The sequence below is a fragment of the Ctenopharyngodon idella genome, chromosome 5, assembly GCF_019924925.1.
Source record: "Ctenopharyngodon idella isolate HZGC_01 chromosome 5, HZGC01, whole genome shotgun sequence".
NCBI lineage: Eukaryota > Metazoa > Chordata > Actinopteri > Cypriniformes > Xenocyprididae > Ctenopharyngodon > Ctenopharyngodon idella.
In genome coordinates, this window is record NC_067224.1 from 10,353,614 (window position 1) to 10,381,127 (window position 27,514).

Genomic DNA, 27,514 nt, shown 5'->3' on the forward strand with positions numbered 1-27,514 from the left:
GTAGGACTGGAAAAAAATATATACATCTTTAGAGAACACTTAAATGAACTTTATTTTTTAAGCAGTTTTACAAGTATATATGGTTAGCACACAACACAATTATACATTATAGAGTAAGAATAACCATATTCCACAAATTTGCTGAACTGGCTGCTATGAATAATCGAAGGTGGTAAAAAAAAAAAAAAAAACAGCAAAATGATTATGCCATGTGTTGTATTATAGTATTGTAAAATCATAAAATAAAGGGTATATTACTAACTAAACATACTAAAAATTACTTTTACTGCTTGATTAACTAGCTATATAATAAAATACAAACTAATATAAATGGATAAATGAACTACATAAAATTTAATAAAAAGATATTTATCTGAATTTTTATTCATTTATCAGAGACCATGTTTTTCTTCATCATTTCTCTATTTCTTCTTTCCAGCAAAAGCAACTAATTTCTAATTATCCAAATAACATGGACTATTATTTAACTGAACAGGATTTATACTGCATCCAATTCACCAGAATATCCCATGCTAACCTAAAGTATAGTGATGTTACAGGAAAAAAGGAGCTCTTAGTATGCCTGGTCCCTTTTATAAGGGTTTGAAGCTGTTTAAATGTCTACAGCTGTATATTTTGTGAAGCCATTTAATTCTCAAGCCCAAACAAAAAAAAGCCAGACCTACAATCAGATGATGTTTACAAATAGGCTAGAACTACAGTGAATTTAAGCACTGGTTAGTCAGGATGTTTGGACATCCTTTCAATCCTGCTAAGGTTTCTTACTTTTTCCTAACTTACCTGGGTGAAATTTTATCAAATATTGTAGCTTCATGCACATGCTGTATATATTAAGATCTTGTCTATAAGAACAAATGGCACAATGATTCATTTCTATGAGCTGAATGATTCTAACAGTGCTCAATAAACAGTTTATGCATATTAAAGTTGCTCTATTATTAAGTTAGTCAAGTTCGTAAAATAAAAGCAGACTGATGACATATCTATTTATAGACTATACTTCCAGCAAAAGTGGCCATGCCCCTAAAAATGTCCTCAAAAATGCAGTTAGCATCCTAACAACATCCCAGATTTAACAGCATGAAAAATCCAGCCAGCTTTAGGTCACACAAAACAAAAATCTCAATCTCATAATTAATATTTTGTTATTACAAAATAGGTATAGTTTAAATATGTGTACTATACATATATATTATAGTAAATATATAGTGCATATTAAATATTTAGTTATATCCAAATAGTGTAGTTATTGGTGTGCAAGTCTGTTTGAGCACTGCCACTCCATACACACACATATTAATATTATTATCAATGAAAATATTTCCTGAAATAAATCAATGAATAAATATATGCTATTATAATTTATATTATTCTTTATATTGTATCATTTAAATAGTTTGGCTTCCGCAGCTGAGATATGAGATATAATAATATTATCATCATCCATTGTTATTATGAATAATTCCAATGCTTTATAAGCCAGTGAGGTCGACTATGGCTTTAATAAATATGGTGTCATCTCTCAGATACGAGCTTTTGCCTGCCAGCTTGGCGAGGGGGCAGAACAGAGGACAACCGCTAGCAATGTTCATCTCACTGATGGGTCTCTGGAAGGATGTGGAGCTTACATCAGGCCTAAAGGCATCAATGATGTGCTCTCTGTTGTTCTGGTCCAACAGCATCAATGTCACCTGGAAGGAAAGAACAGGAGAGTGGCAAGAATTACAATCAATGTACAGGTGCTGGTCATATAATTAGAATATCATCAAAAAGTTGATTTATTTCACTAATTCCATTCAAAAAGTGAAACTTGTATATTATATTCCTTCATTACACACAGACTGATATATTTCAAATGTTTATTTCTTTTAATTTTGATTATAACTGACAACTAACGAAAATCCCAAATTCGGTATCTCAGAAAATTAGAATATTGTGAAAAGGTTCAATATTGAAGACACCTGGTGCCACACTCTAATCAGCTAATTAACTCAAAACACCTGCAAAGGCCTTTAAATGGTCTCTCAGTCTAGTTCTGTAGGCTACACAATCATGGGGAAGACTGTTGACTGTTGTGTACAAGCAATAGGGATAACCGCACCCTGGAGAGGATTGTGAAACAAAACCCATTCAAAAATGTGGGGGAGATTCACAAAGAGTGGACTGCAGCTGGAGTCAGTGCTTCAAGATATGTTCTCGTTCAAGTTACGTTCTCTGATGAAAATAAATTTTGTATATTTTTTTGGAAATCAGGGTCCCAGAGTCTGGAGGAAGAGAGGAGAGGCACACAATCCACGTTGCTTGAGGTCCAGTGTAAAGTTTCCACAGTCAGTGATGGTTTGGGGTGCCATGTCATCTGCTGGTGTTGGTCCACTGTGTTTTCTGAGGTCCAAGGTCAACGCAGCCGTATACCAGGAAGTTTTAGAGCACTTCATGCCTCCTGCTGCTGACCAACTTTATGGAGATGCAGATTTCATTTTCCAACAGGACTTGGCACCTGTACACAGTGCCAAAGCTACCAGTACCTGGTTTAAGGACCATGGTATCCCTGTTCTTAATTGGCCAGCAAAACTCGCCTGACCTTAACCCCATGGAAAATCTATGGGGTATTGTGAAGAGGAAGATGCGATATGCCAGACCCAACAATGCAGAAGAGCTGAAGGCCACTATCAGAGCAACCTGGGCTCTTATAACACCTGAGCAGTGCCACAGACTGATCGACTCCATGCCACGCCGCATTGCTGCAGTAATTCAGGCAAAAGGAGCCCCAACTAAGTATTGAGTGCTGTACATGCTCATACTTTTCATGTTCATACTTTTCAGTTGGCCAAGATTTCTAAAAATCCTTTCTTTGTATTGGTCTTAAGTAATATTCTAATTTTCTGAGATACTGAATTTGGGATTTTCCTTAGTTGTCAGTTATAATCATCAAAATTAAAAGAAATAAACATTTGAAATATATCAGTCTGTGTGTAATGAATCAATATAATATACAAGTTTCACTTTTTGAATGGAATTAGTGAAATAAATCAACTTTTTGATGATATTCTAATTATATGACCAGCACCTGTAATGCCAAGCTCATGTTCTAAAGGTTATATTGTACATCATGCATTTCTTGACAGAATACATGTACTAAGCCTTAGATAAAATAGTTATTACAACCACCACACTAATTCTCAACAATTTAACATTTAATAGTCAATTATTCATAAGATGTAATATTCTAACTACATGTAATATTCTATATAATATTTTTATATAAACTGTAGAATACCACAGAACAGTCACAACATTCAGTCCCTGCTATAAAAGTGATTCATTCAAATAAACATAAGTGGTATTGTGATGCTTTAGTTGGCAGAAAAACCCTAAACGATTAAAAGGAAAGAGTAAATGAATGTCTGAAAGAAGAGTGAAAGACTATCGGCTCATTTATTTACCTTCTGGCTGAAGGGCCACTTCAGCAGTGCATCGTATTTGCCTCTCATGACCACAAAGAACAGGGAGAGGTGAGTGCCCCGACCTGTGCCGTCACCATTCAGGTAGAGTCTCAGACACATCTTATACCCATATTTACTGGAGTAGAATGCTGAAGAACAGAAGAAAGGTGCTAAACAGCAGGGTCAGAAATATCACCAAAATGAAAATGCTTCACTAAAATCAGCTCCAAAAACAATAAATGTGAAGAAACACTCAAATACTCAAAAATGTGAAACAGCTACTCAGCTTGAGAATTTATTTTAAATAATAAATTTAACTGAAACTTGACAAAAACAAATAACACTGTTTTTACTCAGACACATATGTTGTAAATTTTAACTTTCACATAAGCTTGAAAAATTCCCACAAAGAATCAAGGCCCTCAAGTTCCAGACAAGTTCTACTTACAATTTACTAATTTACAAAATGCAAAGTATGATTACATTTATATTGAACCAAGAACATTCCAGGACACAAGTTCAATCAACAGCATTTGTGACAATGTTGAATACCACAGAAAATAATTTACAATTATATGATTATATAGATTATTCTCTTATAAATCACCCCTTGGTATAAAAAATTAAATAGATAAATGAATAAATAATAAATGCTTAAAATAATGCACTTATAATGGAAATAAACAGAAATATTAAATAGTGTGATAGAATGACCAGAACCTTGTCTGTATAAAGTTATATATACTTTTGTCATCATGGCAAATAACTGTAAAGCACCTGTTAAAGGACAAGTTCACTTCAGAATTAAAATTTCCTGATAATTTACTCACCCCCATGTCATCCAAGATGTTTGTCTTTTTTTCTTCAAAAAGAAATTAAGGTTTTTGAGGAAAGCATTCCAGGATTTTTCTCCATACTAGTGGACTTTAACCGCTACCAACGGGTTGAAGGTCCAAATTGCAGTTTAAATGAAGCTTCAAAGGGCTCTACACGATCTCAGCTGAGGAATAAGGGTCTTATATAGTGAAACGATCGGTCATTTTCTAAAAAATGTAGGCAGTACTTCCACCTATTTACTCACCCCCATGTCATCAAAGAGGTCTTCTTTTTCTTCAGATGAAAAGAAATTAAGGTGTTACGTCTATTACGTAATGTTATACTTTAGTTGTGTTCCTGCTGTCTTTTTTCTCTTTCAGGATTGGTCCTGGGCATAACGAGAGGCTGCTGGTGGTTGGACCAGAGAAGAGACCCGGACTATAAATTTCCCCGGGATTCCGCTGGAGGGAGCTCTCTGCCTCTTTGACTGTTTACTCATTACTGTTTGTGTTTGATACTGTGTTAGCTCTGATGAATATGTTGTGTCACATTGTGAGTTGTGCTCCAACAGAGTGCTGTTAGCCATCTTTGATTGTGAGAACCTTATTGCTAGAACATCAATGTCCTGCCGACCATGTTTGTAACTTCTTAACTATCTTGGGAAGCTGTAGGGGGTGAGTGCCTTATTTCTTTTTGTAGGCCAACTGGCCACTATCTTTTCTCCTGTTTTTAGGCAGATAAGGAGATAGGTTATGTTGTTGTATGTTTTGTTTCTTTATTTTGATTCATAGGGAAGTTAGTTTCTGTTTGCGGAAAGTTAGTTTTCTGTTTTTTGTTGTTTTGGCATAAGCTCACCCCTGATGATTTGCTTCAGAATCTTTTTGTTTCTTTCTTTTTCATTAAATGTTTTTTGTATTCACCAAAAACAGTACCGCATCAAAAATGAACAAGAGAACAATTAAGAAAATAAAAATGAGTAATTAGGAAGTCATTGTTGTGTCATTTATGTTGCGATTCTGACCTAGACCGGATTTAACAGCTACCAACAGGTTGAAGGTCCAAATTGCAGTTTAAATGCAGCTTCAATGGGCTCTACACGATCCCAGCTGAGGAATAAGGGTCTTATCTAGTGAAATCTCACGTGTGACCTTTCCAACGTGATTACGTAATGCGTGGCGGATCGCAGAGCTAGTGCAAGACCATTTGTGGTTAAAAAATATATACATTTTTAATTTTTTTTAGAAAATGACCGATCATTTTGCTAGATAAGACCCTTATTCCTCGTCTTGGATCGTGTAGAGCCGTCTGAAGCTGCACTGAAACTGCAATTTGGACCTGCAACCCATTGTTAACCGTTTAAGTCCACTATATGGAGAAAAATCCGGGAATGTTTTCCTCAAAAACCATAATTTCTTTTCAACTGAAGAAAGAAAGACATAAACATCTTGGATGACATGGGGGTGAGTAAATTGTCAGGAAATTTTAATTCTAAACTGAACTTAAGTATGATGTCCCCACATAGATACCAAAAAGGGAGGTGACGTAACTTTTTTTTTTTTTTATGTTTCTTAGTAGAGCATATCAAACATATAAGATTCATATTTCTGCCTTTAAAGCCTCCGAACACTGGTACTGTTTATGACCACTGTTGTGTCTCATGGTAACCTGATTTTTGCCTTAAAAAATTAAAAACAAACCAAAGGGTGAGTGGAAATAATTTTCTGTTCTTAATTGACAACATGCAGCAAACACTGTTGATTGAGCTTAACCGGTATTGAACCTGTAACAGCCCTTTAATCTGATCTTAACCTTACCAGGTGAGAACATGGCAGGTGCTCGGCCCCCCACTGCATCTTGTCTGCGTCGAGAGAAGTCTGCTATTTTCCAAATGAAAACTCCATCGTATGTGCAAAACTGCAGCTCCCGCAAAGACTGCTCGGATTCTGCTAACTGCAGGTCTCGCATGGTTAAAGTCCGTTCCAGCTGTCGCACCTTCAAAAGGCAACAAACACAGATGAAAAACAGGGTTATGGAACTGCCAAACAGCAATGTAGCATTTGACATTTGATGCTAACACTTCAAGGATACATCTACACCTACACAGGTGTCTATGGTTCAATGATATGTTAAATGGAGAAGTTCATTCATTAAATGAAAATGAAAACGATTAACTCCTAAGCTGCAATGGAGCTGTAGTAAAATGATGATATACTGACATAATGAAATGACACACATGAAATATAAGTAAACACTTGTCTATTGCGTCTTTCTGAAATTTCATGGGTGCCTCTTCCCTTTTTCTCACAGTTGACAACATTGATACCGTACATGGTTTTTGTTTTATTAGTGTTTATGGTTCTATGGTAACTGTTAAATGAGTAGTTTTGTCATTAAAGGAGTAATTTAGGTTAAAAAATAAAATCATAATAATTTAAAATATTTTAAAATAAAATTTTAAATAATAAAAAAGGTCATCATTGGATTAAAATTTTTGGTTAAACTACTCTTAACGCAATGATCAACTGATCAATTAGCAGAAAGTCCAGGATGGATCCCATTTCATATCCCATGTGAATTAAGGATCATGGCAGAGACAGCGGAGGCTCTTCTGCTGGGGGAGGAAAAACACACATCTGTGTTTCACAAGTAACAGTTGAACGGAAACAAATCTTGCTAACAACTGTTTCGTAGTGAAGGCTTCTCCACTGGCAATCAAACACCTGACCTGAAAATGATAAACTGACTATTAACCTGCTCAATAAAAAGGATAGTTTACCCAAAAATAAAAACATTGTCATTTACACAATCCATGCTGTTCCAAACTTGCATGACTTTTTTTCCTTCTATGAGAACATGTCGCGCCCAAACGTAACATACCAGCACTATCAGAAAAAAAAAAAAAAAAAAAAAAAAAAAGTGCAAAAATTGTACCTTCAGTAATTATAAATTCACTTAAACAAACCTATCATATGGTTTCAGAAGTTGTATGGACCATCAACAGTGCTTTCTGTCATTTTTGGAAATTGATAACATCTGTCCCCAATTCACTTTCATTTATATGGAAAAGTAGAAAATTCTTCAAATTACTTCTTTTGTTATCCATGGAGAAAGAAAAATCCATACAGGTTTGTAACGACATGAGGGTGAGTAAAAGGTGACAGACCATTTTTGTGTAAACTATCCTTTTGAAGTAAATGTTGCACCAGCCTGTTATAAAACAAGATTGTTCAATACGTCATTATTTGGTTACCTGCAAGGTGAGAGCCTCGCATCACCTTCGGACACATAGCAGAGCATCAAAACCATCTCTGCTGTCCGAAAGAAAAAACAATCCTATAAATCCAACTTAGCGAGCTTTTTTTTTTTTATATATATTCTGAACTATTTAAGTGTATAATTTCCTGCAAGGTGTGCGTAGTACCTTATTTGACAAATTCTCGATCTTTTCCTGGTCTAGCCGATGTTGCCGGGATAGTGCCTCCAGGGTGAGGGCTGAACGTTCCACCTCTCTATTCAACACACACACTATGTTCTCCAAAGCTGTGACTTTCTGCTGCACACCAGGACCACCTCCTCTTCCTGCATTATGGGCGGCAGCATTAGGCCCCGCCGGAGGTGCATCTTCAGGTCCGCGATACAATCCCAGCCCGGAATCTTCCTGCCACTCTCCAGCCCCCTCGGCTCGCAGGCGCACAGAGGACAGCACAGATAGCATAAGACGCAAATGCTCCATCACACTGGTCTGCTCATGCTCCTGCTGCTTACCATTGTCAACCTAAAAACGTTAATACTTTATTAAAAAGGTTACATTAAATTAAAAAGTAGTAATATGAAAGTGCTGTCATTTCTTTGTTGTTAAAATTATTTATTTATGTTTAAAAATGTCATATGGTTATCAAAGAGAAACTAAGGGTTAAAAAAGACACCATAGGTAAATAGGGTACATTTTAGGGTACTAATAGATATCATTATGCTTCCCCAGTTAATTAACATTAGAACATTAAATTTTGTATTACAAGGTTTCTGAAATTTAATGTTTAAATGTGCAAGTGAGGCATTATTTGAAATGTATTATGTATTATTGTGTATGTATGGATAAATGTATTATTGTGTATGTATGGGTTTGGTGCACACATGGAGAAAAGGTACCCCATGCCCACGGTTAAAAATGTATTAATTTCCAAAATAGAAATCTGAACATTGTATAAAACCAGATTCAAAATTCTTGTTTCATTTTGTTACATTAGGGTTAAAGGATTTTACAGAAGAGGGTTTTGGATAGATCTTTTTATCACTTTTTATCACAGGTCCAATGTTATATAAATCAGCTTAATTATATATGAATAAACCCCTCTGATAATAGATAGGAATGAAACTGCAACATTTGGTGTGTGTATGTATGTACTACTTTCTGCTCACTGCATGAGAAAAAAAAAAACGGCCTTTACTGTAATTGAAATCTAAGGACACAAATATAAATTGTAGTCTGAAAGAAGCAGCAAAATAGCCTAAAATCTCAAAATTGACCGGTGCATGAAAAAAACAATGGTTTTGCCTGTAGTGTCTTATCTTAAAAAAGGGTTAATGACAACACACCCTAAAAATGAGCTCTGCCATCCCAGCATTCACCCAAACAATGGTGATCGCAAAGTCACAGTCTGCATTTTGATGTATAATGAATAGAATTTTTTGGTTTTCATGTATGAAGGAGAGTCACTTTTGGTCAACGTCCCTATCAGATGATAAATTATTATCTACTGCAGTTGACTCACTTTTAAAGCGCATTTCTGATATGCAATAGTTTTGGTAAATGTCTGATATTATTTTTGGCAGAATTATATATTATTAGATTGCAAGATGAGTTGTCTGATCAAATCGTGCATCCACAGGTTGGAGTGGCAGTATAACTGCTGGCAGGTCGGAAGAGGAATACTCTTGTCCAGAGACGGGTAGGTGAGAATATAAATCATCTAATACACTAAATCAGCATCTAATACACTAAAGCAAACTTTTCATTTGAGTTGTGTTTTCTGGCAGGTGTAATGTTATCAAATAAAGTCTCATTCCAATCACTGTAATTTCAGGAGACAGAACTTGCATTAGCCAACTAATTTTATTGATGTCATTACTCTATGTTTATCTAGCACCTTCAACAACTTTTTAGCTCCATTTTCTGATTTAATGCTGCCTGAGCTCAATAACACTGTTAATCCTGGACACACCCTTGCTCCATTCCCAGAGCACAATAGCTGTGATGAGCACAGGCACTACCCACTGCACCACAGCTGCACCCACCCTCTTGATGATCTAACTGACGGTGATTACACTCAAGTTGTGAGTTTCATTTCAGATTTGTACATTTCTACTGCAGCTCTCCATTTGTGCCAGTTTATTCTCTGACCAGTAGAGGGCACATTCTTAAAAAGAGGTGCACTGGGGAAATCCTTAGACTTTCCTTGAAGACTTCTGAGGTAGGCAACACTTTATTTTAACTTACTATGATCTCAACGATAGTGTGAATTTATGATATTACATCAGTTACCGTCTAAAATGCATTTCCCCTCAATGATTCACCAACCTTTGCATGTTCACAAATGAACTGCATACATTTTAATACACAAATATGTCTTAACCGAGAATTTGGGACTTTTCTAACCCATACTCCACACTATTTACATAGTTTCATTTTATATTGAAGTCATGTGGGGAAAAGTGCAAACTGAGAGACTCAAAAAGATTCCACCGGTCTGACTAAGTCAGACTAAATAATCTGAAGACTTTTAAAAGTTATGAAGCATTTCAGAATGACTAAAGGCCCATTCACACCAAGACAATAACTATAACAATAACGATAAAGATGTCTCTAGTTTTAAAAATCATTCTAAATGTAAAAGAATAGCAGGGTCCACACCACAACTAAAGAAACAATATTGTTGGAATCAGTTTCACAATGACTTTTTCCAGCAGATGAATGATAAAACGCTGACAGCCATTTAGAATCCATCCTACTTTAAAGAGCTTTAGGATTTAACCCCTTAACTGTCACTGTCCCACTAGCAGGACACTTGGTGCTCTTTTTTCTTTTCTTTCTCCTATCTCATATTTTAGTAACCATCATAAATTAGATCATCATTCAAAAGTTTAAACACTCAAAATTCATCCTGTGAAAACCGTTTTAAAATTGGACATTGCATTACCACAACCACAACTATACTTTAAATTGTTTTAGCGGGCTCCTGCCCCTAGTGGGTGGTGTCATGTCAGAAAGGTCTGAGACTCCAAGGTTCCATATATATATTGTATTAAATAAAAAATGTTTAATACAGTACATTACCTTGAAGGTAAACTTAACTAATCAACTCTGCTCTGAACAATGATTTACACAGAGCCCCATAAACTTTTTAGAACATGACTTAATGTAGTTGATTTTCAATGGAACTGTCATAGTACTTCCTAATATAGTGTATATTAGTAAGTACTGTGACAGCTACATTGGAAACTAGCTACAGTTCAAGTTCTAATATGTTTGAGACTGTGCGTCACTCTTGTAAAACACCTTAGTGAATCAATAAATGCAAACTTGCATGTAACTAGATAAAAAGCAATGTGGGTTTTATGTAACAGTCTGATATGTAGTTACATAAGCATGTAACCATTTTTAAAATTCGTGAGAAGTTTTCGTGAGAAGCACAAACCATATCCACCCTTCTATTCAGAATTGACATAAGGTCTATTCTGATCCAAAATGCATTCATGAGAAACAAATACACACCACTGCCCTGCAGCCAATCTCACTGAACTGGCATGCCGACTTGGACTTTGCACAAGATTTGGTGTGCTCCTGAAACTGCAAAAAATGAAGAAAAAAAAAAGAAAAAAAGTCAGAGAAAAAAGTATTTTAAGAATGAAAATGAAATAAGTTATGTCTCTTCCTCTATTAAAACTGACATACTATACATAGCAGATGTACTTTATGATGACAATCAGAAACAATATATGGCTGAGAACAGAGACCAACCTTCTCTCTGGGGATTTTCTTTTTACCACAGTCTTTGCATTGCATAGGAAATTTCTGACATATTTCATCATGGGCCTGAGACAGAAAAGAGTAGTGTAAGAGGGAGAATCAGTAAAGATGATATAACAACAACTCTTTTGCTCACCCTTTCTGTTATGTTGCTCAAACCCTATGAATTACCTATGCATATCATTTTTAAGCTAATTTCATATATGAAAGTGATTAGCGAAAATAGTCCATATAACTTGCATGATAACTTTGTGTGAGGAACATTAAGATAGTTGCTATTGTCCTTTTTTTCTCTAAAAATGCCAGTCACTGGTCGCCATTCACTTTTATATTATGGAAAAGAGAAGCTTGAATATTCTGGCAGAGGTGAAAGTAAATGATGAGAGAGACTTATTAATTTTGGTTCAACTACCCTGTATAAGACAATTCCACCATGAATTCAGCCAAATTGATGGTTAATGCAATGCTTTTTAGAGGAGTTTAAAAACAAAGAAAAAAAAAAAAAATTGTTCATTACACTTTGCCCTAATAGCAAGGTAGTAGTGGTAATTTAATATTGCAACACATTGAGTCTGTTGGCACAGCAAACATTAATAGTATAGTACAGAATGTACTGTACACAAACCACAGACCATCAGCAGTAAACTTGAGGATGGACCACTTCTAGGGTGCTTACCTTAATTTCCTTAAAGTTGAATGTGACCTTGCAGTATTTGCAGTTCAGGGTTCTGGCCTCGCATTCCCGCTCATTGTGGCGATCTTTCTCGCTAAGCAAGATGACTGCTTGGCATGCTTCACATTTTACACGTTCAAAGTCACAACGACCTTCATGTTGACCCTAGTGAAGGAAAGAATTGTAAATGTCTAGCAAGACTGTTGAATGGAACAATATCATAGTTAGCTTACTGTGTATGACTAACTGTCAACTCTTAAATTGTCTTCCATGTGCCTCATTCACAATTATCTTAGCATTGTTAACAGCTTTTTATATAGTATCTGTTGTTCATGCCATTTATTCCCATGAGATTTGTATACATTTCCTGTTTTCAAGTTAGTAAATGGTCACAAGACATTACTGGCTGAAAGTACATACTGACCTTGTGATCAGAACAAGACAGAACAAGTGTGTCGGCATTACTCAACAGAATTCCTGTTAATTTACAGTTTCAGAAATCCCTGAGATGTGCTTAAAATTCATTAAAAAAAAAAAATTAAAAAAAAAAAGAAATTCTGTCATTGTTTACTCCCCTTTATGTTGTTCCAAACCAGCATGACTGACTCCCATGAAACATAAAAAGATATTTTAATAATATACTGGTCCCTCTTTTAAAATGTTTTTAAAATGTGGTCTGTTCCTTGTACAAAGTTAGCACATGGCTTCAGAAGACTTGGAATATAGAGTTCAAGTTGCATGAAAAAAATCCTAAAAGCTTCAGTCCCCATTCAAAATAACGGCACAGAAAAGAGCGATCAGTATATATTTTTTTACAAAGTTCTTCTTTTGTTTTCCACAAAAGAAAGTGAAATGGTTTGGAACAAGAAAAATTTCTAAAAACATTATTTTAACATTGATTTATTATTTTTTCTATGTGCGAGACATTACTGCTTTTCGTAACATGTAATTTTAGTTTTTATTACTCCAGAAATAATACATCTGATCTGTATACAGTGGTGGTCAGAATTATTGGCACCCTTGGTAAATATGATCAAAGATGACTATAAAAATAAATCTGCATTGTTTATCCTTTTGATCTTTAATTCATAAAATTAGCAAAAATCTACCCTTTCATTGAAGGGAAAAAAAAAAAAAAAAAAAAAAAAAAAAATCACATTATGAAATAAATGTTTATCTCCAAAACATGTTGGCCACAATTATTGGCACCCCTAGAATTTTTTATGAGTAAATATCTCTGAAGTATATTCCCATTCATATTTACATTTTTTTTTAGCAACACCAGGGTGATCATGAACATGAAATTGTCCAGCCATAACTTCCTGTTCCACAGGAGTAAAAACATGAGGAAACACAAAAGCCAAATTCCCTTATCACAATGAGTAAAACCAAAAAATATAGTTCTGATGTGCAGCAAAAGATTGTTGAGCTTCACAAAATAGAAAGTGGGTGTAAGAAAATAGCTAAAGCATTGGAAAAAAAAAAAAAAGCATTGTTCGGGAGGGTTTCAAGAAAAATCCTCTGCTCTCATCCAGAAACAATCTCCAGCATATTCAGTTGTCAGACATGACAGGAACTTCAAACGGGACCGGCTTCTATGGTCAGATGAAACTAAAAAAATAAAAAAAAAGAGCTTTTTGGCAGCAAACCCACCAGATGGGTTTGGTGCACACATGGAGAAAAGGTACCCCATGCCCACGGTTAAATATACTGCTGGATCTTTAATGGTGTGGGCCTATTTTTCTGCTGGAGGTCTTGGACATCTTGTTCAGATACATGGTATCATGGATTCTATCAAATACCAACAGATAAAAAAACAAAACCTGACCGCTTCTGCTAGAAATCTTATAATTGGCCGTGGTTGGACAATTCCATTAGGACAACGATCCAAAACAAACATCAAAACCAACACAAAAATGTGTCACTGAGCACAAAATAAAGCTTCTGCCATGGCTGTCTCAATCCCCTGACCTGAACCCTAAAGAAAATTAGTGGAGTGAACTAAAGAGAAGAAGCACCAACATAGAGCTGGGAATCAGAAGGATCTGTAGAGATTCTGCATGAAGGAATGGTCTCTGATCTCTTGTCAGGTGTTCTCCAAACTCATCAGGCATTATAGGTGAAGACTCAGAGCTGTTATCTTGGCAAAAGGAGGTTGCAAAAAGTATTGAATAAAAGGGTGCCAATAATTGTGGCCAACGTGTTTTGGAGAAAAACATTTATTTCATAATGTGATTTTCCCCCCACTTTCAATTCTTTTCCTTTAATGAAAGGTTAGTTTTTTGCTAATTTTATGAATTAAAGATCAAAAGGATAAACAATGCAGATTTATTTTTATAGTCATCTTTGATCATATTTACCAAGCATGCCAATAATTCTGACCACCACTGTATGCAAATATAGTTGCTGTTTTATTTTTCATTATTTTATTTTACTTGAACATGCATGCAAGCCATTACAACCATTACAGGGAACCAATGTAAATTTTTATAGTTTGTGCTTCACTACCTCTTCATACTTTTAGTTTCCCTTCTCAGTTGTCTAAATCAAAGGTCAAACAATTGTACCGCGGCTGTGTCGTGCAAATGTGTTGCCTATTCATTGAACATTATATACGATAACACTAGAGTTAAGCAGAAAGGGTGTGGTAAATGTCATGGCAGTTATATCTGTTACTCAGAAAAAGCAAACAAGAAGTATCAAGTTAGTTCGGTTAGACACTTTACCACTTTGTCAAACTACATACCAAAAAAATGTTTTGTTAGATGAAAATTGTGCAATTTAATGTTAATGTTCACAAAGTTAATGTGAAATGCAGTTCGCAACATATTTTACTTCCATAATGTGACATGTTTCTAGGTGAAACATCAAAGATCAATAAACAATAAGGAACAATGAATTTAACATTGAAGTTTACACATTATTCAAAAGAAAATAAATTGTTTCTTGATCCATTTAATTCCAAGTGGATAAAAACCAATGGGTTGCTAACAACAATTCTTGTCAATACCCGGGATATCTATTGTAAGAACATTTAGGGGAATTTCTTGCTTTATCACTTCAGACACCATGTCTCCACACAGATGAATCAACACTGACTCATCTGAGTTATGGTGTCAGAACTGCTATAGTCAGGGTTAAGGTTACTTAGTCACTAAATAAGTCAAAATGGAAAAATGCTATCAGACTGATACTTTTACCAGCTAAATGGAAGTAAAAAAAACCAAGACAAGGTTAAATTTGATTACTTTAACAAAGTTACACTGATTTCAGGTCTTTAAAAATAAGACTAAGTCAGGATGTAAACTAGGCAAGCATTTTTGTTAGCAATCAATCTGTTATGGTTTTAGCTGTTTAAAAAAAAAAAAAAAAAAAAAAAAAAAAGAAACCTACACTGAACAAGATAACAAGCTTTTGAAAACAACTAGCTTTTCATACGGTAATGCTGGTACTTTCCAGCAAGCTTTGGGACTTTCCGCCCAACCCCCTCTTTCCTGCTGACTTTCAAACTTGCGGATGTGAGCAGGCGTTATTCTTTTATAAACAGACAAAATATTTATTAGTATTAGGTTATTTGCTTAGTTATTGTCAGGTTATTTGCTTAACTGCTGGGTTTGGCTTGAAATATGTTCAAAGTCACTGTGATGCAGCCAACTACTATGCAGTCATTGTAGTTGGCATTTAGAAATGAAGAACATTCAATATGACAAGCCAGGTTAACTATGTTCTTACCTCATAGTCTTTCAATGTACCAGACCAACTACAACCATCATTTGGACATTTGGCAGGCAAGCTATCAATTTCTCTTCGTGCTGCATTATCAGGAAATGCCTATGGGGGAGTGAAACACCATGGATTTTTTCATTAACGAATACCTTTTGAAAATGTTGAAAAGCAGTTACAGGAATACATTTTCCCAGAGCCAGTAGGTACATGTCATTGTGGAGTTTTTTTTTTTTTGTTTGTTTGTTTTTTTCTTTCTTTTTCCCCCAGTAATTCTACATTCACAATGTACATTTGGCAACAACAGAAATGTAAACATTAAATAAGAGTTACCAGGAAGTAAAAACTATGATAGATTTCCAAGAGGTATAATTTAAGAAACATAGCTTACCACTGTAATATTGAGCATAGACATTGCCTCTTCAAATATACCCTCTGCACGACAGGCTTCGCAGGGTATGGGCCCTGAGCTAATGAAGAGGAAAGATTTTACTTTAACAGTGCAGTCTCAAAGGAGAGCATGGGAAAAAGGCAATCAAACAATAAGCAGACTTTAAACCATTAATATATAGCCTTCTCTTTCCTCAGGCTATTTAAACAAAAAGAAAGTAGTGCTCTGATAATGGTAAAATTGAAGTGAAAGCAGCATGTGTGCAGTAATAAACAGAAGTGAAGAATTTCTGAAGAAGGGTAGGCCCAAAGTGTTTTGCAAGAAATGTTGTGTAGCATTTCCTTAGAATCTTTAAAACAAAAATGGGAAAAAGAAATGGAGGATCAAATATCAGATGATGCTTGGCAGGAAGCAATCCAGAGAATACATTCGTCTTCTGTCAGTCTTAGGCACACAATTGTTCAGTTTAAAATTTTACTTCGTCTTCATTGGTCCAAGGACAGATTGGCTAAGATTAAAATCGATGTGGATCCTACATGTGACCGATGTAAACAAGCTCCTGCCACTTTATATCATATGTTTTGGTCATGCCCTAAATGGCTAGAATACTGGGGTTTAGTTTTTGAGACCTTTTCTAAAATGTTTGGCAAACCCATTGCTCCAGCCATGTTGACAGCAATATTTGGAGTGGTTAGTCAAGTTTAAAATCTAAGCAGATCCCAGTCTGATGCTATTGCTTTCTGTTCACTTCTTGCCAGGAGGCAAATTTTGTGCAAATGGAAAGACTCTTCACCTCCTACATACAGACACTGGATTAAAGATGTCATGTACAACATACAATTGGAAAAGCACCGATGCTCTATGAAACGGTCACATAAGAGATTCTCTACCAACCTTTTTTAGCAACCTTTTCAGACCTTTGCGGAGAACACTACTACAAAATTGTTCTGAATGTACATGTTTATGTATTATTAATATTACTTTTCTCTTTTATTTTTTTAATGGTCTGACTGTTAGACGGGGTTGAGGTGGGGGTTCCTTTATTTTCTCTTCTGAAATTGGTGGGGTGTTCTGTTTTGTTATGAATATTTTTTTCTTTCAATAATAAAAAAAAAAAACCTTGAATAAAAAAAAAAAAAGAAATGTTGTGTAGCATTCAAGAATGCGTACCCATATTACATATCTTCTCTTTTTAGTTGTGTTGTACGAAATACCCTGCTTGTATCGCAATACCTCATTTTACTAGTACCAGTACTTTAAGAATGACAGCGTTTTAATAAGAGCCGTATTTCCTGAGTTGCACTGACGTGCGACAGCAAAGCAATGTGTGTGCATCACTCTGCTTCCTCTCCATACAGGCATACTGGCCGTGCCAAACTTTATACATATCGGTTCAGTAGTAGTATCAAGACATTTTAGTCAAGTAGCTATCGTACTATCGAAGTCATAATTTTGGTATCATGACAACACTACTTTTTTGGCCACATTCTATACTGGGGTGCATTTCCCATACAACGACGTAACACGCTGCTCAACTGAAATGAACTAGATAGTCATGACTGTTTCTCAAAACCGTATTGTCACAAATTTATAATAACTTTTAATTAATTTGGCATCTGCGGACTCATTATTTTGCTTTATTTCCAGATTTAATCATAGGCTCCTTCTTACTTACTAGTGCACATACACACATGGACACTTCAAAAACGGCGCTTTAAATCTCTTGACAAACTAAGACATAAATGAAATTTTATATATTCGAAATTAATGATATAGCTTGTACTGAATGTCAGCTTGCTTATTTTGCTCCAGATAAGGATTTATTAAGGATTTAAGAAACTATGCTTCAAACCACAGGTCTGTGATTCCAACCACACAACTTTGCGATGCTGTTTGCAAATGTTCGTTGGAACTATGGTTTCAAGAAACACCAACTAACCGATACTGATAACAACAGAACTTGCGACCATAGTTGGCTAACAATGCTTTTGGGAAATGCACTTCTGGCTGACATATTATAAAAGGCTTCAAGGGCTATATACAAACTGACATTTATCTGAGCCACAAGTAAATGAAAGATAAGTAAATGTATCTAACTATAGTTGTCCACAGGCACAAGTAAAGTCAATTAAAGTGGTAAAAAAAAAAAATGCATAAATTTAATGCCAACATTTCTTGCAATTAAAAATGAGACTTTGAAAAACTTTTCGTGAAATTTAAAGACTTTTTCGTATTTTTGAAAAGGACAGTGAACATAGACATTTTGTTAAAATGAAGATTCTAATATGTTAATACATTGATATTTGTCATTCAACTGAACAAGGCATGTCAACAAACTAAATAATGCTATTTGTGAACAAAAAAAAAAAAAAATCAATGACTGCATGAAAGGGGGGGATGTTATGATATGTTAAATGTAAGCTGATGTCATAGCATGGAGGTCTTTTACAGTTTCCTTTCGCCGTTTCTTGAGTTTCTTTGTTGATCTGTAGACATTTTAATAACAGTTGTGTCAGTTGAACGATTTGGAATGACACTTAGTCACCACCAACTGGTGTAATCATGCAACTTACAGAAAGTCACTGAATAATTCAGCGAAGAAATCCAATGTTTTTAGTGTCACTGGGATGAAACAAAATTCCCACTTCAACGAACACAAAATTAGTTCACAAAAATGGCAAGAGCTGGAGAAAACTGACAGGGATTTTATTAGAAGACTGTGCCGGGCTGACTATGCATGCACAAACCAGCATTGCTCTTTGAAACCACAATCACCAGCACACAGACTTTGGACAAACTCCTGCCCCAAACATTACACATTCATCCTGGTATGAATGGAGACCACAGATTTTTGATGGCTCTTCCCTTCACCAGGATTCCTCACCTATACCTTAACCATATTCTTTAATAAAGTGCCCCTCTGGGTTTATTTAAAATTATCTCATTGTCTGCGCCTCATCTGCTCCACTATAACTACTGCGGGCAGCTGACACAATGGAAATATTTCGTAAATTTGCTGACATCACTTCCCACAAGAAGAAACTGGCCAAGCAACTTGTTACCAGGCCAAAAGATGACGGCGCACAAGATCATGCGTTATGAGTGGAAACCATGACATGCACATCGACGAGAATATTTTTGGTGCGCCAAAAAAAAAAAAATAAATAAATAAAATAACGACTTATATAGTGATGGCCGATTTCAAAACACTGCTTCATGAAGCTTCAGAGCATTATGAATCAGCGTGTCGAATCATGATTCGGATCGCGTGTTAAACCGCCAAACTGCTGAAATCACATGACTTTGGCGCTCCGAACCACTGATTCGACACGCTGATTCATAACGCTCCGAAGCTTCATGAAGCAGTGTTTTGAAATCAGCCATCACTATGTAAGTCGTTATTTTGTTTTTTTTGGAGCACCAGAAATATTCTCGTCACTTTATAATATTAATATTGAACCACTGTACTCACATGAACTGATTTAAATATGTTTTTAGTACATTAATGGATCTTGAGAGAGGAAACGTCATTGCTGGCTATGCAGGCCTCACTGAGCCATCAGATTTCAACAAAAATATTTTAATTTGCGTTCCGAAGATTAACGAAGGTCTTACGGCATGAGGGTGAGTAATAAATGACATTTTCATTTTTGGGAAAACTAACCCTTTAATATTTTGCCTCTGACAAGTTGCTTATGTCCGTCTATTGTAAGTCGCTTTGGATAAAAGCATCTAAAATCTAAATTTGAAATGTTCAACAGCTCCTCAATTTCTCACCAAAGCAGAGCAGAAGCTTATTCTTATTCGGACAACTGGTACTTAAAACACATTCCAATTCAGTGCAATCCATTCATCTCCAAGCTGATGTCAGACCTACAGTATGTAAAATGTCATGAGTAAGACAGCTTCGCAACTGGGTTTACATTCAGATGGCTTGGTGCAGTACTTCTCATATCGATCCTGAATATATCCCTTATCAATAACACTATTCAGGTTTTCAGTCTCTACTAATAAGCTGTCAGAGATGATGTGTTAAATCAGGTGTGTCAGATGAGGAAGACATAAAAAAATGTGTGGTGGTTAGGTAATGCACCAGGTGATGACTTAGGATGGGTGTGACAGGGACATTATGCTCATGTGTTGTTAAGCATCAAGAAAATAAATCCTATCAGTTTGCATTTGATTTATTAATCTCTTAATTTTAAAATTTGTTTTACTCCACATATATATTGCCAGAATCTAGACAAATAACAGGCTTTTCAAATTTAAATTAAATTAAATTAAATTAAATTAAATTAATTTAATTCACAGTCATGGACAATTAATTCAACCACTTTAAATTTTTTTATTATTATTTTATTTTTATTTTTATTTTTTTTTATTTTTGCAATAGTTGTAATTTTAGCATGAAGGCTACAAAGTGAGTAATAAAATATCCATTAATTAATAAATAACTAAACACAGCATTAGTTGTATCTAGGGCTGTCATGATGCCTCAATTAAATATGAGTGCTCGACTTGATTGCAAATAACCCATGCCGATTAACACAACAGTTTTAATTATTTACATGCAGCTCCATTCACAGTAAATGCTGCTCCTAATGAACTCTGTCTCTGCATGTGCTGTTTGTTTGGGTTTCCAATAATGTGCATTTGGGAACGCATATAAAGTTTGACCCGCTTTGTGTTTCATAAGTGTTGCACTGTTATCATTTACATGCGTGGAGCATGTCTCGGCAGCTCAGTTAATGAACTTCATCTCTGCATATGCTATGAGTTTGGGTTGCTTATAACATTCGTCTGGGAACGCAATGTGTTCAGTTTCACCAACACAGGGGAATACAATCAATATGTTTCTAAATATGCAAATTGTTGTTCATCACGATTTCAAAATAAAAGTTTAAACCTTAGTTTGCATGTTTTGATGTCCACATGTTTTTGTAAAAAGAAATTACATTGGCTGTAGCATTTCTATCATAAAGAAGTGGACAAATATTAAGTAGACATTTGAATTAAATGTTGATAGACCAATATTAAACAAGAATTTGATCATGCTGTAAAGTGTTACAACAACATTACATAACTTGATTATGTTTTTATATATATATATTATATATATATATATATATAATGTATTTTAAGTGTTGTTGAATAAAACCAAATGATTACTTGCTTTTGATACTTTATTTGAAACAATTATTACTGCCTGATTGTTATATATGTAAGTCATTTTAAAGGCTATTTTTATTACCACAAAAACAGTATCAGATTACTCGATTAATCGTCAAAGTAATCAACCAATTACTTGATTACCAAAATAACCATTAGTGAAAGGCCTAGTTGTATCATATAAATACTTGTTCTAATAGGATAACAACTAAACGTTGACAATAATTATAGCCAAATGACTGACACCCAGGTAAAGCTCACCAAAGACTGAAAATATCCTAGGACATATCCACAGAGAGAGTATATCCAGATGCAAGTAGAACCCTCTGGGTTAAGAGGCAAAAGAGTGGATCAACATCAAGCAAAGGGAGGGATAATTTTCCATCTAGCTACAGTGCAGAGGTAGATTAAAGAGATTGGGAATGTCCATGGAGAGGGTGGCAATTAATGCAGAGCATTAGGCAGAGGGTTGCCCTGGGTACCTGGTGAGTTGTTTGAAACAGAACACACAGAAGCGATGTCCACACTGTGCTTGGAAAGGTTTCCTAAGAATCTCTTTGCATTGCTGGCATTGATATTTTGGTTCCATGGACACGGACAACACTTCTCGAGATATCCCAGGCAATGTGGAGTCCAATGAGGATGGTAAAGATGGACGTGCCATTGCCTTCCATTTACCCGCAGTGCCAGCAGTGCTGATCATCTGTAAAAATGTAGAGCACAACTTATCAGAACAACAGAATAATTTTGTTTAAAGTCAACATGAAATTACATATAAAACTCATTTTACTTCCATTATATGAAATATTTTGTGAAATATGTCAAACGAGGGAAAGAGAATGCGAATTTACAGTTGATTGAAGAGGATTACTCTGCGATTTCAGAGTAAGAGAAAATTAGTATTTATTAGCCTAAATAATTTTGATGAAAGATTACAAAATGTGAACTGATTGTGTACAGTAAGATCAAGAAGGTGTACTGAGAGAGTAAATAGGCTCCCTTTTAATTTCATGTTGTTTGAATGCATGTAAGAAGATAATCACATTAAAATCAAACAAGCACAAATTCTGGCATCATCAGTGTATATATCATATAAGCCCTTCAGAATTTTGGCATGGACAAAAATGAGTCACTAAAAGAAAACTGGACAGGATATGCGTCATGGACTGTTCAACCATATGTAATCAACCTTATGATGAGTAATTAAACAAACAAATAAAAAAATAAATAAATAAAAAAAAAATCAAGTCACCATTACAGAGCAAAAATGAAGAGCACAAATGATTGTTTATGTATTTTCAGAAGAGTGGGGTATGGGGGGTATGGGTAGGGGAGGGGTCAGGTGAAGGGGATCATTTTCATTGCGTGATATATATATATATATATATATATATATATATATATATATAAATATAAACACCCACCGGTTTGAAAACACCCACAAATACAGAAACGCCCACTTTTGTTCTGCAGAGACCTCATACTCCAAAAAACTCCCAACTTACAAACTGTAATTACAAGCTCTATGAGGACATGAACACTTTTTACAAGTTACAATCTCGTAATTACAGGAATTACAAGGTGGCGTGCCGTGAAATTTTCAAACTTAAACATTTTTATACTTAAGTTGAAATGAAAAAGTCAACTTACTGATCAACTAGCTTTATAAACTTCTTCTTGTTCTTCTTCTTCTGAGCCAAATTTTAGACTGTATGTCCTCCTAGAGCTTTAAAGCTACAACCACCAAACTCGGCTCAGACCTTCAGACTGTTCTGACTTGAGTTGCTATCGCTGCGTCCGAAATGGAATACTTCTCTACTATATAGTACGTGAAAAACAGTATGCAAACGGAGTAGTATCAAAGTCCCTTTAAGACCAGTCATTTCACTCTGCGGCTATCTTTGAAACGCCTCTTGGGCATTCAAGTGCAGCTCCTATATCTTTGAATGGGGAAACATCAAATTCTCCAAAGCTGTTTGCCAAGCTTTTGATTAAATTATACTCACATGTTAAATTAAAACATACTCACACACTCACACACTCCCTCACATACTCACACACACACTTACTAAAAATATCGATATGGCAATATATTGTTGTTCTTTTCTGTGCGATATAAGAATCGATATGCTGCGCCAAAAATCGATATTTTAATTAATAAGGCACTATAAATAGATTTCTCTGCTCAAAGCGTCGCTACTTCAAGGCGGCGCTCAACACATGAATGAGGGGAAATGTGAACATAAGTAAACTAGCCTAAGAAAAAGAGTTTAACAGGATGGCATACAGCAGTGTGAGTAAAACAGATGCCCCAGCCACGTTTAAGTTCAAAAGTCTTGACACACTTTTATACCATTGATGTGACAAACGTAGACATCTTTGACGTTCTTCACGGAGCGCTTAGATCTACACAGGAGCGTTTAAAAAGAATATATTAGGGATCCGCTGATAGATGCCTGCTTTCGAACGCTCCCGTGTATATCTGTGTAAGCGCTCGGTGAAGAACGTCAAAGGGTCTGTTTGCACCTGGTCACTTCATGCATTTTCTCTGATTGGATAGCTATCCGATTGTGAAAAGACTAGGGCCCGTATGTATAAAGCCGCTCAGAGTAAAATTTTAGTCTTAAGTGTGTCAAAATTCTAAGAATGACGTAATTTTACTCTTATTCCTAGACTTTTAAGACTTATTCTTTTTCCTTTTAAAAAGGAATTTTTTTTTATAATAACATTAAATTATTGGTGTTGTGCTGCTGTGACTTCACCCTTGCAGGCTCGCTATTGGCTGATTCAGATGTTGAGGGCAGCCATTTTGAGTTGACATCATTGTAGTCCTTAGTTCACAACACTTAAGTCAGCACTTAAGAATCAGTCTTATACTTTACTAAAAGTTGCTTTAAGCTTCTTTATAAAAGTCTCCTACTCTTAGAAAAGTCCTACTCTTTACTAAGATTTTTTTGACACTTAAGTCAAAACTTAAGACTATTCTTAAGAGCATTTCTGAGAAGTTTTATACATACGGGCCCAGGTCTAAATGCCCTCCGAAACGCATTTGAGACGGATTTAAATCCGATCATTCAAACCACTTCAGGAGGTGGTCTGGGACGCATTCCAGTCAAAACTGTCTGCATCAGTCTAAATGCATCTGGTTGTTGAAACCACATATGTAAATTTTACTTCTCCCAAAAATACTAAAACTGAAACACTCGAGAGTCAGATATGACAGCGCTACTGCATCACGCGTCACTGCAGATGAACAGCTGAGTATTTCTTCAGCAAGCTGACGCATATAAAAGTGAAAGTAAGTCGCAGATGCGTAACACACAATTATCTTCATTAAAAGTAATGAGACTTTACCAGTGCTGTTGCCGCTCTCTTCTATTGCGGTCTTTGATTTTGAAATTAGCTGATGGTCAATAAAATGCACCTCATATTTGTTGCTTTCGGTGACATGAACTCCATTAAATCTGCATATAGCACGGGAACCGAAGATCGGATTTATCTGTTTTGCGAATAAAGAGAGAAAACCTGCACTTAACCTTTTCACTGGCATTTTGTTTTCATAGTTAGACAGATATCGTGATGTATCATTATAGGATTGTCTAGCAATTTATCGATTATCGCAGAATCGCGATATTATCGTTATCGTGAGCCATGTATCATGATTGTATTGTATCGTGAGGTACCCTGCGATTCCCACCCTTAATACTCACGCACTAACTCTCACGCACTAACTCTCACGCACTAACTCTCACGCAATCACTCTCACGCAATCACTCTCACGCAATCACTCTCACGCAATCACTCCCCCATACTCACTCCCTCCCTCATACTCACTCCCTTCCTCACACTCACTCACTCACTCCCTCCCTCCCTCCCTCACACTCACTCACTCACTCCCTCCCTCCCTCACACTCACTCACTCACTCACTCACTCCCTCCCTCCCTCCCTCCCTCCCTCACACTCACTCACTCCCTCCCTCCCTCACACTCACTCACACTCACTCACTCCGTCCCTCCCTCACTCACACTCACTCCCTCCCTCACTCACTCACACTCACTCCCTCACACTCACTCCCTCACACTCACTCCCTCACACTCACACACTCCCTCCCTCACACACACTCCCTCCCTCCCTCACACTCCCTCCCTCCCTCACACTCACACACTCCCTCCCTCACACTCACACACTCCCTCCCTCACACTCACACACTCCCTCCCTCACACTCACACACTCCCTCCCTCACACTCACACACTCCCTCCCTCACACTCACACACTCCCTCCCTCACACTCACACACTCCCTCCCTCACACTCACACACTCCCTCCCTCACACTCACACACTCCCTCCCTCACATCCACACACTCCCTCCCTCACATCCACACACTCCCTCCCTCACATCCACACACTCCCTCCCTCACATCCACACACTCCCTCCCTCACATCTATCTCATACCATCTAGCAACCACCCAGAACACTCTAGCAACCGTATAGCAACCACACAGAACATCAGAGCAATGCCCCAGAATACCCTAGAAACTGCACAGCAACACCCTAGCAACCACCCAGAATACCTTAGCAACCATCTTGAGTACCTTAGCAACCACATAGTAACACCCTAGCAACCACCCAGAATACCCTAGCAACCACCCTGAGTACCCTACAACTGCATAGCAACACCTTAGCAACCACCCCAAATACCCTAGCAACTGCATAGCAACACCCTAGAAACCTCATAGCAGCACCTAAGCAACCACCCCGAGTACCTTAGCAACTGCATAGCAACACCCTAGCAACCACCCAGAATATCCTAGCAACTACATAGCAACACCCTAGTAACCATCCTGAGTACCCTGGCAACCGCATTGCAACACCTTAGCAACCACCCCGAATATCCTAGCCACTGCATAGCAACCCCCTAGCAACCATCTAGCCATCTATCTATCTATCTATCTCTTTAAAACTACTAAACTAAAACTATTTCAAACTGAAAAGCTTTTAAAACAACTCCAAACTTTCTGGCTAGGCTTTTTCAAGCCAACTTAAAATTTGTTTACGAACTTTACTCATCTAGTTTAATCTAGACTACAACATGCCCTATAATGACTGAAAATGTTCTGATTTGTTATCGTTTTGTAACACTTAGCGACATAAGGCTTCATTAGTTAACATGTTAATTTATTATTACCAAACTGACAATGAAAAATTGTATTTGTGTTGTCATTTGCAATTTGTTTATTTGTTATTTTAGAATTTAGTTATTTATCTTAATTATTTAACCTGACTTACTACTGTTCCAAATATAAGTTGCTTAAAAATAAAATACATTGTGTTCAATGAAAAAAAAAAAAAAAAAAAAAAAAAGTTTTTTATCCAGACATTTAAAAATAACACATTTTAGAGCTGTAATCGCACTCAGTTTTTTACCAGTTACAATTTGCTTTTAGTCATTAACTTCAAACCTTCCATTTTTATCCTTGTATTATCTGAAGCTCTGTTAAAGTAGGAAGTATGATCAGCTCCACATATCAACTGACAGACATTTTGCGCAACTTTAACCGCCAACCTTATTCAGTATAAATCATCTAAAAAAAAAATCCCGTGTTTGCTCAAAGTCATCTCTAGTGTAGGCCTCAATTGTAGCCTGCGAGTGTTCACCTTGGTTTAAACAAAATATGTTGCCGAGTTGCAACTACTAATCCATTCAACGGTATTAATAATCAAAACCAACAAATTATACTTGATATATTTATTAAGTGACTTTATAGCTACGACAAAAACCATCTAAACCATTTTTTTTAAAAACTGACCTAGCAGTTGAAAGCAATGCATCTAGACTGCTTCCTGACTCTCCGAGTGAGAGAGTAAAATGGCAACTGGCTTGAGCTTGCGCACACACTGTCCAACTACACTGTCGCGATTTCGGCACACTACGCTCAACGTGAATATAGAATCAACCAAGAAAAAATGTAAAAGTTACTCACCAAAATACTTCCAAATACTGTGGGGGAAAAAAACTAACCGTCAATGTTCGTGTTATGAACAAATAGCCTATCATGTTACGCCCATTAGTGTGCGCAATAGCCAATAGTCAAGCACGCTGAGGTGACAACCCTGCGGAGCAAAAGTGGGCTTTTCTGTATTTGTGGGTGTTTTCAAACTGGTGGGTGTTTATATATCATGCAATGAAAATGATCCCCTTCACCCAACCCCACCCCTAAACCATACCTACATTCTGACGTGGGCAAATC

General features: G+C 36.2%; 1 protein-coding gene and 1 long non-coding RNA gene across 5 annotated transcripts; one reads left to right on the plus strand and one right to left on the minus strand.

Moving 5' to 3' along the window:
* Positions 1–27: 27 nt before the first annotated feature.
* On the minus strand, positions 28–27,415 carry traf2b (Tnf receptor-associated factor 2b). Of its 4 annotated transcripts, none has more exons than XM_051895170.1 (11): positions 27,248–27,415; positions 21,746–21,966; positions 16,095–16,173; positions 15,713–15,811; positions 11,984–12,145; positions 11,299–11,373; positions 11,053–11,127; positions 7,702–8,055; positions 6,095–6,272; positions 3,465–3,613; positions 28–1,712 (listed from the first exon to the last, which is right to left on the minus strand). In XM_051895170.1, the coding sequence occupies exons 2-11, from the start codon at positions 21,964–21,966 to the stop codon at positions 1,494–1,496; spliced, it is 1,611 nt and encodes a 536-aa protein (XP_051751130.1). In that variant the 5' UTR covers positions 27,248–27,415; the 3' UTR covers positions 28–1,493. The 4 variants fall into 4 exon arrangements, with proteins under 4 accessions (XP_051751130.1, XP_051751128.1, XP_051751131.1 ...); XM_051895168.1 differs by having other exon boundaries at positions 3,465–3,634; XM_051895171.1 differs by lacking the exon at positions 27,248–27,415 and adding an exon at positions 27,074–27,093 and having other exon boundaries at positions 3,465–3,634; positions 21,525–21,966.
* On the plus strand, positions 8,062–20,626 carry LOC127513422 (uncharacterized). The gene is made up of 2 exons (XR_007930403.1): positions 8,062–9,751; positions 16,853–20,626. It is a non-coding gene; the product is annotated as an uncharacterized LOC127513422 (long non-coding RNA).
* Positions 27,416–27,514: the final 99 nt, after the last annotated feature.

Bases quoted from the DNA above. Each gene is read 5' to 3' on its own strand.
- traf2b (XM_051895168.1), bottom strand. From the start codon at position 21,966: ATGATCAGCACTGCTGGCACTGCGGGTAAATGGAAGGCAATGGCACGT. The intron at 11,128-11,298 runs GTTGGTCTCTGT...CATTTTTTGCAG, and splicing joins AGAAAATCCCCAGAGAGAAG to TTTCAGGAGCACACCAAATC. The intron at 1,713-3,464 runs GTAAATAAATGA...CTTTCCTTCCAG, and splicing joins AGTGGCCCTTCAGCCAGAAG to GTGACATTGATGCTGTTGGA.